This window comes from Synchiropus splendidus, chromosome 3 (assembly GCF_027744825.2).
Source record: "Synchiropus splendidus isolate RoL2022-P1 chromosome 3, RoL_Sspl_1.0, whole genome shotgun sequence".
In the NCBI taxonomy this organism is placed as follows: domain Eukaryota; kingdom Metazoa; phylum Chordata; class Actinopteri; order Syngnathiformes; family Callionymidae; genus Synchiropus; species Synchiropus splendidus.
In genome coordinates this window covers 7,456,881-7,471,609 of record NC_071336.1, presented here as the reverse complement: position 1 = coordinate 7,471,609, position 14,729 = coordinate 7,456,881, and the positions used below count along the sequence as shown (strand labels likewise).

At 40.5% G+C, this 14,729-nt stretch overlaps 1 protein-coding gene across 4 annotated transcripts in view; it reads right to left on the bottom strand.

Annotated features, from left to right (window-relative positions):
- Positions 1-1,167: 1,167 nt before the first annotated feature.
- Positions 1,168-14,729, bottom strand: part of pcdh7b (protocadherin 7b) — a 99,514-nt gene continuing 85,952 nt past the window's right edge. For 2 of the 4 annotated variants that reach the window (XM_053861024.1, XM_053861023.1), the window contains exon 3: positions 1,168-5,829. In XM_053861024.1, the coding sequence (XP_053716999.1) occupies positions 5,354-5,829 (476 nt within the window). In that variant the 3' untranslated portion in view covers positions 1,168-5,353. Of the gene's footprint in view, positions 5,830-6,958; positions 6,978-14,729 lie in introns of all 4 variants that reach the window. The other 2 variants (XM_053861025.1, XM_053861027.1) reach the window with 2 other exon arrangements.

Genomic DNA, 14,729 nt, shown 5'->3' with positions numbered 1-14,729 from the left:
TTAGTGGGCACAGTCATTGAAAGCGTCCTGCTCTGAGATTTCCTACCGGTCCGCTTTGTTATTTGAACAAGGTCATATTAATGCGCAATTCATTTCGTGCACCAGTAAAAAAAATCATTTTTTATTTTTTACTTACAAGGTTAAGAACCACTGGTATAGAGACTTGAGCTTTCAACCCATCAACAGTAACTATTTGCTCCACTTTGCCTTCTTAATGTGTGTGCCCAAATATATGACAGATGAAAAGTGAAAAGTGGTATTATATTTCTTTCATCTCTTAACAGACATTTATATGAAATGACACACAGATTGGGTGGCTGGTCTTGGGTGAGAAGCTTTGTCTTCCATTAGAGGCTCAAAGTTGAACCATGGCTATCCTCCGTGGTGAGCTTTTATTTTTCCTTTCCCAGTGGAGATGTTGAGACAGACTCTGAATATGGTGTGGACATTACGTCACTGGAATGACCTGCCAAAGCCTTGGGTCTTCCCGAGAAGTGTTGGAGGAGGATTCCGGAGGGAGGCTGGATCAAGGCTTCTTTTCTTGAAGCACTGTCCAAGATCGTCTACATGGACAAAACTTAGATTTAGATCAACAGATAGGGATATCGGAGTAAATCATCCAAATGTTCTCACTCCTCCCAGATGGCACCTGTCAATCGTGTCCGTGGGTGACCTTGGACTGGGATATTATGCCCTCTGCCTAAGCTCTTCTTCAGTTACACAGCATTTTTTAATAAACGTATACAATCCTGCTGCTCCAATGAAATCACGCACCTTACGAAACAGAAACGTTTCATTTCAAACTTAAGAATAACATCAAGTTATGACGGAGCAATCGGATTACTGCTGCAGTACCCTATATGTTTGTTGTAAATTACGTTTTTCATTTTAAACTGTTTGTCAAAATCAAACCATTTTTCAATGTCAATTTAAGTTTCATTCAATAGATTAATTCATGTATTTTTTTAAAATTGATTACTTTTATTAATGGTTAAAACAGCAATTTAATGATGATGTTACGTTTTGTGTCACTAAGTGACAATGAGCTTCGTGAGTGGGAATCTTCATTCGGAGAGACGACACAACATTCAAAATAAAAGGAGATCAAATTGAAAAAAATAAATAAATAAAAGGATAAAACACACAAGACAAACAACACAAACAATCTTGTTTTGCCATGTTATATTTTAATTTTTGCAGAGACAAAAATTGACAAGCAATGTATTTACACAAACCTGTACAAAAGCAAATCAAATCATGTAAAATATCTCATAAATAGAAGTGGACTTGCGTTCAAATACACTTTGCCATGTTCAGCTAAGCTGCGTGCATAGTGACTCATATTAAATGATGATAAATTTGTTCCTCGTCTTCTATATCAACATCCAAGTCGCAGGACAAATAGTTATGGTTAATATTACAAATCTCATTACACACTGTGAATGCTTTACGGATAAATGAGCACACAAACTGAACACACACCTCAGGTGGCAACAATGTACATATGGTTTTATGGCTGGTGCATATATTTGAAATAACAAATCCAAAGCAATATCTGCCTTTGTAAATAATGGAAAAAAAAGATTCAGTGGGTCAGTCTGTAAAGAAATGAGTACTTTCATGTCCCCTTGGATGTTTTATCTTCAAAGTTGTAGCACATCTTGCAATACAGTAAATACATTGTTTGTGAGCAATGTCATTTATTTCCTTCACGTTCTTTAAACTGAGAGTTGAGCACACCCTGAAGTGTGTGTTCTGTCAGCTCCGCTGTAGCTTTTACCCTTTACACTTATCTGTTCCACACATTTTGTGGTTCTATCAACTCAGAGCACTTGAATGTTTCTTTTTTCCTCCTGGCTTCAGTGCTGAACCCTACAGAGCCCCTTTCATGCACAAAGGTTGCTTCACCTCTGATGTCATTTATGTACATGAGTTTAACACGACAAACAAAACAAATCCATTATATCATCACCACTACTACCAAGCAACATTTGAATGTACCGGTCTTCATTTGGTAATGCATTACAGTAGATAGGACTCTTCACAACAAGATCTTCAAACCTTGCGAACACTAACTGAGATTTCTGGCTCACCTACATTTGACTGAAACCTTTGACATCATGGGAATTCTTGAAAGATATGCACATAAATTTCAGTTCCGTAGTCAAAATGCTGCTCGTCGTCATTGTGTAAGCATATCCTTGTTTGTGCACCATTCCAAACCAACGTTGACTCATACCAATTGGTATAAAAAGGCACAATTGCATATTTGCATTCACTCTGGTTTTGTTTATACACAATTTTATTTTTACAATTTTTTTGTTTTTTTCACTTTTTTTGCCAGAAGCAGTGTTGGTAAATATACAAGGAGGTACCAGATAAATAAAAAAAAGAAAGGTTGCCAACACAGAAAAGAGTGTCATTATGAGTTGGATTTTCACTAATATATAGGACGGGTTTTTAGAAAGAGTTTTCAATTTTGGTGTTCAGTGACCTGATATGAAAGCTTCATATTCAATGTACGTTTTTCCCAATTACTATGTTTTCATTGAACCCAACTTTTGTATTGATGTGACTCATTGAAAAATACATGACCCCCACATATCACCAGCATGAGCCCAAATAAGATTCAGATATAATATACAGTTGCATGAAAAAAAAAAAAAAAAAAAGGTTTCGGCACAATCCCAAATAGTAGTATGCAAAATTTGGGGAAAATATTGGTGTGTACAGATGACAGCAAATAAAATTTATATATATTTTGTTTATTCTTCACAAGAAAAACTATCACAACAAAATTTTTGACATTTCCAATTTGTCAGTTCTTTACATTCTCTGTATCGAAGTCAACAGCGAATGTGTTCAAAACTTGGCAAAAAATAAATAAACCACTGCATCATCAGATTCATATTTTGTAGTCCTGCCAAAGCAGTAGACTGAATAGGGTGCCCAAAAGCTTTTTTTTCCACAACTGTAAGTGCAAAAGTAAAAGTGTATGCCAGCATTCTTGACATTGGACTTAAGTTAAGTTACTGTCAGAACAACTGACATGGTGAACCAAGTCAGTTGCAAACACAACCATGATGGGTGCAATGTTACAGGTGACATAAGGAAGTTCTTGGTCTCTTGCTGATTTTTTTCTTGTGCAGCGTACTACTGTGGTCTGTCCAATGTTCACCCATGGCAAGAAATTTTGGACACTGCATAGAACTGAAGAGATGGAGGGCTACTTAACACTGTGGCTTACAAACCGGATATATTGAACTTGTTTTGTGTCGTTAACTGTCTATACGAACACGATTTTGGCCCACTCGAAGCAGATTTTAAGACTCTGAAAACTTTGGAACAAAACATTGTGAAAAAAAAATTGTGTGGCCCAAAACTAAAGCTACACTACAGGGGTCATGTATCCCAGAAGTAACGGAAGCAAGCAACAGGCTGGAATTGCATGTTTACAGGATCTTGCTTTTTCTGGTCTTTTATTTTTTTCATTTTTTCTTTTTTTTCATTTTTTTTCTTTCTAATACATCCTTCACATTAGGTGAGAGAAGCACCCGTTTTACGTGCAGTAAAAAGTAAATATTCATGTGTACATCTGATAAGTATAGGAGCACTTTCTTTCCAAACAACAAGTAGTACTTACAGACTATAGATTGCCTGAATGCAAAAAAAAAAAAACAACTGAAATGAAGTGAAAACAGCTGTGTCCGAAAAAAAGAAGCTCACGAATATATAAAACAATTGAATTGCATTTCGTGTTTCATTTTTTTTTCTTTTTTTTTATTCACACAGTTGTTACATTTTGTGCCTCTGAGGATAAAAAAGCAAAAGACAATGATGCATAACGCTGTCAAGCGTGTGTCAGCTCTGGCGGCATCGCAGATATCACATTCTCACGTTCAGTCTTGATCCTTCATTGAAAATAATGGGCAATGAGTCATTCAAATTCCCTCCATCAACCATTTTCTCCAACCCCAAGCCTCCATTGCACTGCTTCACTGTTGAGCTGATTCCTACATTCGTGCTCAAAGATAATCTTAACCTACAAAAGCCGTGGGAAATTAATGAGTGAAGGGATGTTTCTTGGTCATGTGTACATTATATTTATTGCTCACTCACAAATAATAATAATAAAAAAAAGTACTTGCAGCTTCTTTATGACCTGCGCGGCCCCCTTTACGAAGTCCTTGTCCCTGTGTGTGTGTGTGTGCACACACTTTTACTGCATAATTTGTCCATAGGCTCGTGAAATTTCAAATGCGTCTACATCGTTTTAATCTCAGCACTGTGCTTACTCCGAATGCTTAGATCACTCAGCGCCACTAGCTTGTAAAATATTGATCTGTCTCTATGACGAAATATAGTTGCACTCTTACACATAATTCGATCTGACAGTTTCAGGATTTGCACTATGGCGTTGACACTTGCATCACAGCCGGCGAGGGGCAAAAGACAAGGATTTTGAATAAAGTCTGTGGGTTCACCGGGACACATCATGGGTGTTTGAGCTATCAAGGGTGCCGTTAAAACAGGAACAAAAGCATTGTCTTCGTTGTTTATGTACAATGACGACTCATCTGTACACATACTGTACCATCAAGCTCTAACTGCGAGGCTTGGCAGTCTGAATCGACATGGTGCTGAAACACGCTCCTTTGGTTCTGCTTGAAGTCCAAAATATCTTCAGTATTGCAGCAAACCAACATGTTTAAAGCTTAGCCTTGCCATGACATTACAACATGTGTCACGTTTTGGTCGGCTCATAAGCAACTGTGTCTGCAGTCGGTCAAGATGACCTAGTCCATGGCGAGGAAAACCGTGTGTCGTTGCAGCCGTAGAGCATCGTGGCTGCAGTTCTGTACTGTTGTCAAACAATAATAATTAAAAACCAGATGCACTGTGACGTAAAAATAGTTCGCATGTACAGCTTTGTTTCTAGAAAAAAAAAAAAAAAATCGGAAAAAGCTATGCTGTACAGTGTCATATCCTGGGGCGGGGAGTGCAACGAGGGTAGGTAGTGCATGCATGTACCCAATATGAAAAATGGAAAGGGTATTGTACAATGAGTGACTGTCCCGAGAGCCCGACTTGCTCTTAACACGTCTTCATCCGGAGTCCCGTTGCGGCTCTCCATAGTTTCTCCTCCTCCTGACCTCCAGGTCATGACCATGATTTAAAAATGGTCTATATTTCTACTTGGATTTTTCATCAAGGAGCTGTCATGTAAGGTCTTGGGAAACAGTTTAGTTTGTCCTTGTTAATATCAAGGTTGGCTAAAAGGTATATATAGCTGAAATGAGGTGGAAAAGCAACTTTGTGTACATTTAATGTGAAGTGGCACCACAGTCACCCCTCACAGGTACACCTCCCGTCGTGTTAGGGTACCGCAGGATGTAGGCTTGTACTCCCCAGTGGGTGCCAGAGGAATCTCCTCCGTGGGATGGCCCAGTGTTTCCTCCACACCACCGGGAGAGCCGTAGGAAGGTGATCCAAAGGCCTCGTACGAAGAAGAGGAAGCCATCTTCTTGTTGAGCAGGTTACGATTGCGGTCGCCCATCATTTGAGCAGCGGTGGGATCTCCGTTAGCCATAGCAGCCATGCTGAGGGTCTCTTGACTGCCAGCCTGCTCTGCAGTGCTGCTACCGCTGCTATTGCCGCTCATGAAAGTGGAAAGCTTTGGTTGTTGTGGTTGGGGGTTGTTGGTGGACTTGGATGGCCGTCGCTCTGGCGACGTACGCACGGGCATCCAGCAGGAGTCAGAGTGGCCGTACTCGTCACATTCCCTTGTGCACTTGCCAGTCATGGCTACGTCAGGCAAGGGCCGAGAGTCTGCGGAAATGAGAAGCAAAATGTACATCAGAATATTGTCCCACTGCAGGAAACTTATACTTGAAGTGTGTTGTCTTGGCCTTATTGCTGCCAGTATAATGATACCTGACTAGATGAAGTGAATCCGCCAATAAACCAAGAATCATTATTTTCGAAGCATGTCAAACATCTGCGTTTAATGCGAAATCATAGTACTACCTCATTATTTTTCAATGATTGACAGCACTAGTTTGAGCAAGTCAACAAGTGGGCAAATGTGAACGATTGTGTGACGGCATAGATTCCTCATTGCTGCAATACAAAAAGGAGACAAGTCTGCTCTTGATGATCTGCCAAGTGTGTGCTCAGATATTTCTACAATTACAGTATACTTCCATGCATAAAACATGACAGAAATCAAATATGACAACAATGCAAATAAGACTCCACCAGCTTCAACAACAGCCCCAAACTGAAAGGAAGCGTGAATCTGAGTTGAAATAATGTCATGCTTTTAAAAATGCCTGTGCTGAAAGCCGAACAAGAGCGTAGAGGGATTGTAACAGAAGGGGAAGAGGTCAGTTGCTGTTTTTTCGCCATTTTCACCAACTGTCTCTCTTAACTGATATCGACTGGGTGGGCCAGTGCGTTCGCAGGACAGCAGTCAAACAAAATCCCAGTGACTGACAGACGGCAATCATGCTCCCATCTAAGTAGCTTAATAGATTTAGGAGGCTCCAGTGGCCAAGTATCTCTTGAAATCCACTAATAATGGTCTTAACTAATTACCTTGCCGGGGGCCTCTGCTTGTCTGCGTGTCTACTTTATTATCGCAGGGAGCACTTTATTGGCTTAAAATGCTACACCAGAATAGGAGTCAACACAAACACTGTCAGTAAGAATGGGAGGAAATGGCCTAATGCAACAGAGCGAGCTGAGGATTTGCATTGCCTTGGCGACCAGAAGTCTTGTCTGAAGAATCTAAAGCATGTCTTCGGTTGGAAATTTGGTGGCTAAGGAATTTTATTATTGACTTTCTACTTTCTCTTAAAAAAGAACAAAAAAAAAAAAGCCAAGGTGAGTGAAAACCAAGCCAAGCATGCATTTTTTTTTCCCATCATTACAATGAAAGGTTTCGACCATGGCTTACTTTTAATGCTCTTTTTCTCCTGTAAAAGAAAAAAAAAAATCACAAATCACTGTGCAATCAAATTACAAGCTAAATATATTTTTAATTAAAGATAATAGACAATGGCAACAGAGATGGCAAATGACATTAGAGTAATGACTGAATATACGGAACAATTTTGGCTCCCTCTTGCTGGGAAAAAGCATGGTAATATTTGAGATCAAAATCAAATTGGCATAGCATCTTTTGCTATTAGAAAGAGGCAAACAGCTTGCAAAAAGAATACAAAAAAAAAAAAAAAACATTAAACTATATACGCCAGTTGAATTAAAAATGTTCGAAACATCTTTGAAGCAAAGCAGGGGAAAAAAAAAATTGTGGGGTCGCTCCATTTCAGATAGCAGCACCCACAGCTATTATGATTATATTCCAGTATATTAAACTGTTGTCACTAAAACAATAGGTTGCCAAACTTGCCCTGTCTATTTGAGGCGTAAGTGAATGATGTGGCTAGACAGTACAGCAAACAGTGACAGAGGAGCTTAATTCAATGAGATACTTTTTGATGGTAATATTATCTAAAATAAAATAAACAACCAAAAAAAAAAAAAAAAAACCTTTGAGAGTGCCATTCATTTCTTGTAGCCATAAAACCTTGCGTGACTTTGTCACAAAGGACATAAGTAATTGGTTCTGCACAAGCCTCCAGGAATCAAGTCAATTGAAAATTCATATATATTTACACGATTGAAGGGTTCAACCAAATGAGTCGTTGTGCTTAATGGGATCTAAGTAGCTGAGGAAATAAAAAGCAAAACCGGGGAAATGAAAAGGGGCACCAAGCCAACACCACGATGAAGAACAAAAAAAAAAAAGAAAAAAACATGACGTGGATCATAGAAGAAGTCGACATGCCGGCCTCCTCTTTCCTGCCTCACTTTCATAAGCACAATCATTCAGGAGTCTAGCAGCTACCTGGTTCTGTCCATCTTGTTCATTTAAACCCACAATTGAGTCATTGAGGCAAACTAAAAACCGCCCTGGCTCTGACACAGCTCGCACCAAATTGCTCGTTCCGATCTGCACTTCCCATTGTCCAAACCTCCTCTCAGCCATTGCAACTGTTTTTAATCATTATTCCCCCAAATTAAATTGTTTCTTAAATGCTTTTTTTCACAAATGCGGTCAAGAGGGGCTGTTGTGTGCCGGCGTGTTTCTTATGTTTGTATTGAAGGGGAACTTTTTGAGCAGCTCAATTGGGCTGTTTTACACGTGCCGTCTATTCGACGTCAAGAACAGAAGGCAAACCACAATTAAGAATCAATAAAATACCTATGAACAAACAAAAGGGGAAGTGAAGTGCAGTCACTCACAAGGGCCCAACATGAGATCCAGTCATTCAAACACTCAACATGGCAACCGTTTTGCCAATATGCAATGAAAGCAAGCTGCCACTCAACATGCCCTCCATCCCATTTTCAGTCTGCCTAATCCACAGCGACGTCACTCTGATGTGTTAAGAAGCGCCAAAACAGTGAAAAGCAGAGAAGGGGGCCCTTTATCCCCACTTATGTCCCAAAGGCATGAGCGTTGTTATTTGCCGAGAAAGGAGGACAACCAAAGTGCCACAGGAAGAGTCTGCTATCTCTATTGCTGGGAGGCGAGCGCTGTCATTATAGTTCATAATGGTCCAGAGAGCAAGGTCTTAGGATTTCTTCAAATAAAAGCTTCAAATAAGCAGCAGCGGCCTTGCAGGGAGTGACACACAGATGACTGTCAAACAATACAGCCACAATTGAATTACACAGGATACCACGAGAGCTTCAGGTCAGCTGCAGCATGCCAAAATGTTAAGTGAGAGGCAAGAAAGGATTTTCTCCAGAGACTATCTCTGCCTTTGTATGCTGGATAGGTCTGACCCACGCAAAGAGAAATGGAGGTAAGATGAAACAACATGACCTAAAAGCTGAAGTTGCAATTGGCTATGAAAGGAGGGTGGCAATAAGGGGGGGGGGAGCAAAGATAAATAAATAAATAAATGCATGAAATAGAATGTTGGAAGCCATAACACTAAACTCTGGGACATGCATTAAATGAAAACAAAAAAATACTGATTTTGAGTGAGCAACATCTTTTTTTTATATAAACTGTAAACAAAGTGTATTCAAAAAGATGTGTTAAAGTGCTGAGCGCCAATATGTTGAATGATCAATTACTATATCTGAAATATTTGAAGCAAGCATCTGTTTTAATTTGAAACCATAAGACATACAGAGGATCAAACGTTTTGGGAAATAATTAGATTGATCTCATCTTTCAAAGATGCGCGGTGGCAGTTGCAACACAAAAAAAGTTAGTTAGTGGAGGACACAAACATTAGGTTGGACTGTCATTGCTGCCAGCAATATGAACAGTGATGTCAACTGTGTGGGCAATTCCGTTTCATTTAGTCGTGCTGTTCCCCCACACCATGACTTCTTCCTTTTCTCTTCCTGTCTGTGTTTTGAATGTCTGTGTAGCATTTGTACACAGACAGGTGCGTTGCAACCTTTAGCCTGTCTCCTTTATTCATGTCGAGCAACAGTGGCATGAAGAACGGACAGAAGGAAAACCTGAGAGGATAATAATGACTTGAATCTTGTTCCTGAAACCAAAGCACAGCACCTCTTCTGGGCTCACCAAAGTGCCGCCAATGCAAAGCAGTTTCAATGCATCGAATGGATTGGATATCCGTGCTCCTATCCTTGTGTTTCAGGAGGGAGTCTATCTGAGAGCCACAACTGTGTTTAATCAGGTCGCATTCAACAGCGAGGCCAACACCTGACATTGCCTTATCTCCTATTCACCTATTTTTCACAGTTTAAAACTGGGAACCAGCCAGTGTTAATCACCTCATGATTCCAATCCTGCAGCTGTAATAGAACACCTTCTTCTTGTGGTTTGTGCAAATAGAGTGAGAACAAAGAGGCCTTGCTTTAGAAGAGGCTCGCGGATTTCATCGAGCCCTTCATGAAAGACCCTCCTTGTCCGGCCGGATCTATTTCACACAGTCCAGCAACAACACACTGAAGATGACAGTAGTAGCTAGGTGACTCTCAACTGCTGAAGAGGGGATGAACGAAGCAATGTATCTGGGAACTGTGAGGGAGTTCTCCACAGAATGCACTCAGAATCGAAAAATCTATGTAGCAAATCAGTGGGGAAACTACCTCAACTCACTCGAACACTTAGTAGAGTCCATTTTAATAAGGCGAATATGCCAATTAATAATGGTTTAAGGGTGAAATACTCCATGTTTGGCTCCGTCAGTTTCCAGGAGCCCTCTGGCATTGCCTCAGCTTCAAAGAACGACAACTCAGACAGACATTGTGTAGCGCCGAAGACACTCGCACAACAAGAGGTGGCTGTGGGCAATGAAAGGAAGGAAGGAAGCGGCAAGAAGGGAGAAGAAAGATGGTTTACAGCCGAAGGGAAGGAAGTTTCCTCAGTGAAAGGAGCGGAAAGAAGAATGGCTGCTAAATTATTAAGCGTCGTGACAGCCAGTTCAGACAGAACAATATCCACAGAAAAGAAAGGTATGTGTCTTTCTCAATCCGAGATGTTTGCCTGACGTTTAAAAATATATGGGGACAGATGGGCACATCACAAAAGAGGACTCAAAGGAAAGTCCGGAAGAGCAGCGACCTTTGAAAGATCCTTTGTACGACAAACGGCACCATTAATTAATAGAACTGAGGTCAGCAGTGACACTATTATTTTTTTTTTCAATGCTTCAACAAGTCTGGCCTTATACATTATGGCTTTAAGGTTTTCATAAGATCTGTCACTCTAACCGCAGCAACAACAATGAAAATGTAACCCTGCGTCACTGTTCCGACAGATTATTTTTGATATTGCATTTCATGTACCAGTTTAACAACTGAGGTCAATTAAAACGGTGAAGCGGGTGCCATATACATATCGATAAAAAATATCAAATATACCCTCATACGATGTTCATGCAAACCCCATTTGCCACAAGTTTGTAGTCAGTAACCAACCCGTGACCCATATCAGCCATTTCCCATACGTTGCTCTAACACTGCAGTGCCGTGTGTATGATTCGGCCTCTTTCCCTTTTCTTTCAGCAGGGTCAATACCCTTTCAAGAATAATGAATGTACTGCAGCCGGCACTCGAGGTAATTAATTGAGGAGAGATTAACTAGCATAATTTCATTCTGGTGACGATCTCTCAGCCAATTATCAAATGTGGTTTGCACTCTCTTCCCCCTCTGTAGTCACGCACACGCTCTCTCTGGCTGGGCCTCTACCTCCACTGGGCCGATTGAACGGTCAGCACTCAAGCCAAAGACCCCCATAAATAATGTGTCCCTTGGTGTCATGCACCCTAATTCATCTACGTGGGTGCAATCCAAAGGCCACACACATGCACGAAGATGCCTCTCATATTTACTGGAAGCATATTTTACTCTCCTTCAGTAGTAGGCCATAAACAAGGCGCAGACCATGTCCTCAGGACACTTTTGACCCCTTACTTTGTCTGTGATGGCAGAAGTGAGGCTGTGATTCACCCACTCTGCTAATAGGAATGATGGCGTTGGCTTGCCTTCAACTTAAAGCATCAAAAAGTTGAATCGGGTCCCAAGCTACACTCTGGGAAAAGAGCATGCCTCATCTTTAGCTACTGCTAATGGCACTGGGGACGTAAAATAACTATAACTCAGAGCAGCAGGTTTTATCAACATCACAGGCTTTTTTTTTTCTTCTCTCATGCGTCTGAAATGGCAGTTCTCACAAGATGTTTTCACCTGCTTACTATTGTCACCAATTGACGGACAGAGGCTCTGTGTGCCACAGATCAGGCTTTGAACTAGCAAATATACAGCATCCAAAAAAACACATTTCACTCAATCTACATTAAAGACTAGTAACAGTACTATTTATCAGTATTGTAATACCTGTTAAATAGTTAGTTTTATTGTTGATCTGCGATGTTCTGTTTGGCTACGTTGTTGCAGAAGTGTGTCAGAGAGGGGAGGGGCAGCGGGACGGAGTTGCTGGGGTTTGTGGGAAGTGAGAGCACGGGGTACGACAAGCGTGAAGAAGTTATCTTCGGTGTTGTGGTGAAATAAAGACCCGTTGGAATACATCCTTGTGTGGAATCCTTCTGCATATTACAGTATGTAAAGGGTGAAACCATTGGTAGTGCAATGAAAATACACATAACTACATATATGTTAAGTTTGTGCTGGTAGTTGTTGCATGTGAATAGCATATGTATCTATGTATATGTATCTAAGACCCTCAATGCATTCGTAAAATGTAACTGACTACTGTGTTACCAACCTCACCATGTATGCTGCTCCTTCATGGCAATCTCAGTTTATACAGAATCCTCTGAAAGCTCCATAAGGATTAACATTAGCCGCTCAGCTATGGCGCGCACACACAACACTGCTCGGGACTGATAAACAATATGGCCGCTCAGCTTGCTTTCACACCGGAGAGGCATTGGGGCATTTTCACAGTGTAGCAAACCTACATTCACCATGGACTGTGTGCTGCAGAGTGAAGATTCATGGAACACAGTTACATTGGACAAGGACAGAATACAGCAAGAGTTTTGAGAAAATGGTAGGGCTTACTGAACTACTTGGAGTGTGTACTCATGTGCAAAATAAGTTATTTTGTTTGTTCATTTCTTCATTAAAATGAAGAACAAAACAGGACCCTGGGATAAACCAGCAAAGATGCACGTATTAATAAAAAAAAAATAAAAAAAAAAACAAGATCACCATGTTTCTCAGGCTGCTGCCAAGAAAGAAGAAAAGCACTGACCAGGACAGGTAACAACAACCTGAAATAAATGAATTAATGAAACTCTCCCAGCAAAACTATATCTCTGCAGTCCAGAGAGAATCAGCTCGATCGCTTTAGCCCCACAGAGAGGGTGCAGAGCAAGACATGACAAATGTCATATCTGTCCCATCACAGCAGTGTCAACATGACTCGCGAGCAAAACCTTGAGATGTGGCGACAGGTACAGCAGGTTCGCTCTTCAATAAAATGACTGCAGAGGTGCTTTATTATTGTGGTTGTTTTCAGGTGTGTGGAAACCTTTACTATTGCGGTGGGATGCCACCGGCGTTTCACTTGATCAAGCGATAGGTCAGCTTGTTTAAAGACTGAAATAAGCTCTACCTTCACTGTCGCAAACAAGACAAAAGTACAGCCTTGATTAAAGTGCTAAAAGGATGTGCCAGTCAGCAAATGGCCTCTCCACAACCACTTTAATGTATCCTTGAGTCTGACCAGGGAGCCACTGCTGTTTTAAACCCAGCTGTGTTAAGTCTTATGCGTTTCCAAGAGCTTCACAGGAGCTTCAGCAGCAGCAACGAGGCAGCATCCTCCATCTATAGCAAAAGCAATACAGTGACATGTCTGAGGTTTCCTCCTGTCTCATCTAGTTCCTTTGATTTGCGTTGGCATGATTTGTGAATTTGATCCAGCTAAACAGATGATGTATTTGTTCTTCCACCTCCACTTTTAGGACATTCTTAAGTAAGAAGTGAAAGAAGGAGCCTTCAGCGTTCAAAGTCATTACAAGTGTTTTGTTGTTTTTGTTTCATTTATTTATTTTGTTTAATGGCATAGCATTTGGACTATGTGAAAGTCCCTCTTGTGATGCATTCAAATCCTCTTCCCCCTTGCTGCTTGTAAAGTTAACAGTGCTTTGAGGCATAACTTTGGATGTCTCTAAACTAGTTTATAATGCTTCCTTTACAAGCCATTTCACACAGGCCCTCTGGGGAATATGAACTCGGGTCAGAAACTTCAACACTTAAGTCTGTATTTTGGCCTTGAGATTTCAGTTCCACAATAATTTTACAAGTACATGAAGACATTAGACGACTGAGCATAATCGATAACAGACATCATTTTGCTCAAGGATCTTCAGTGATAAAGTGCTTAGTTTGAGTAATAGAAGGATATAATGGCGGCATCCCTGTTATTATTCATTGTCTGCCTCAAACAGTATTCATGGGATACATCAAGACTCATGTTTCAAAAGACCTATTCCATCTGCTCTCTAATAACATAAGGTCAGGTTACAGTAACACAGATATACAATTAAACATGAGCTCTTAAAGGCACAGCCTCGCATTTGTTAGCAGAAGTAAAACTAACTAGATTTGAGTCAATAATCACACAGCTTTTCCTGGTTCTTAAACAGACGAGTTCAGCAATTTAGAATTTAAGTGTCATGACTGCGGCAGCATATAGTGTATTATTTAACACACTGGGGGCCCAATTTGTCACTCTGGCGGGTTCTTCAGAGGCAAATACCCTTTATGAAATGCACTTTTTATGCTGCCTGTCTGACAGATCAAAGCCACGACAGCCTTCTCTGTTTCTACCTCTACAGATTCTCTGCTCTGATTCACACTGACAAATGAGTCAATTTACACAAAATAGATATTCCCTATCAACATAATGATAACAAGTGAGGCAAATGGAAGAGAAGAAGAAAGCGACCAAAGTGCAAGAGAAGTGGAAAACTACATGTTAACTTTCTTACATTGAAACTTCATTGACTGAGTGAAATGGCCCACTAAACCACAATATCAGCATGTGTGCTTTGACATTTTCAATCCATCTTTGAGTCCAGCGCATCAAGTGTTTAGGTAAGCAGCATAACAGAAGAACTGTTATTGGGTCTGCAGCTCAGTAAGGCAGTGGTCTAAAACATTAAACTGCTTTGATGTTGTACAGATAAAGAGTGGAAAGACA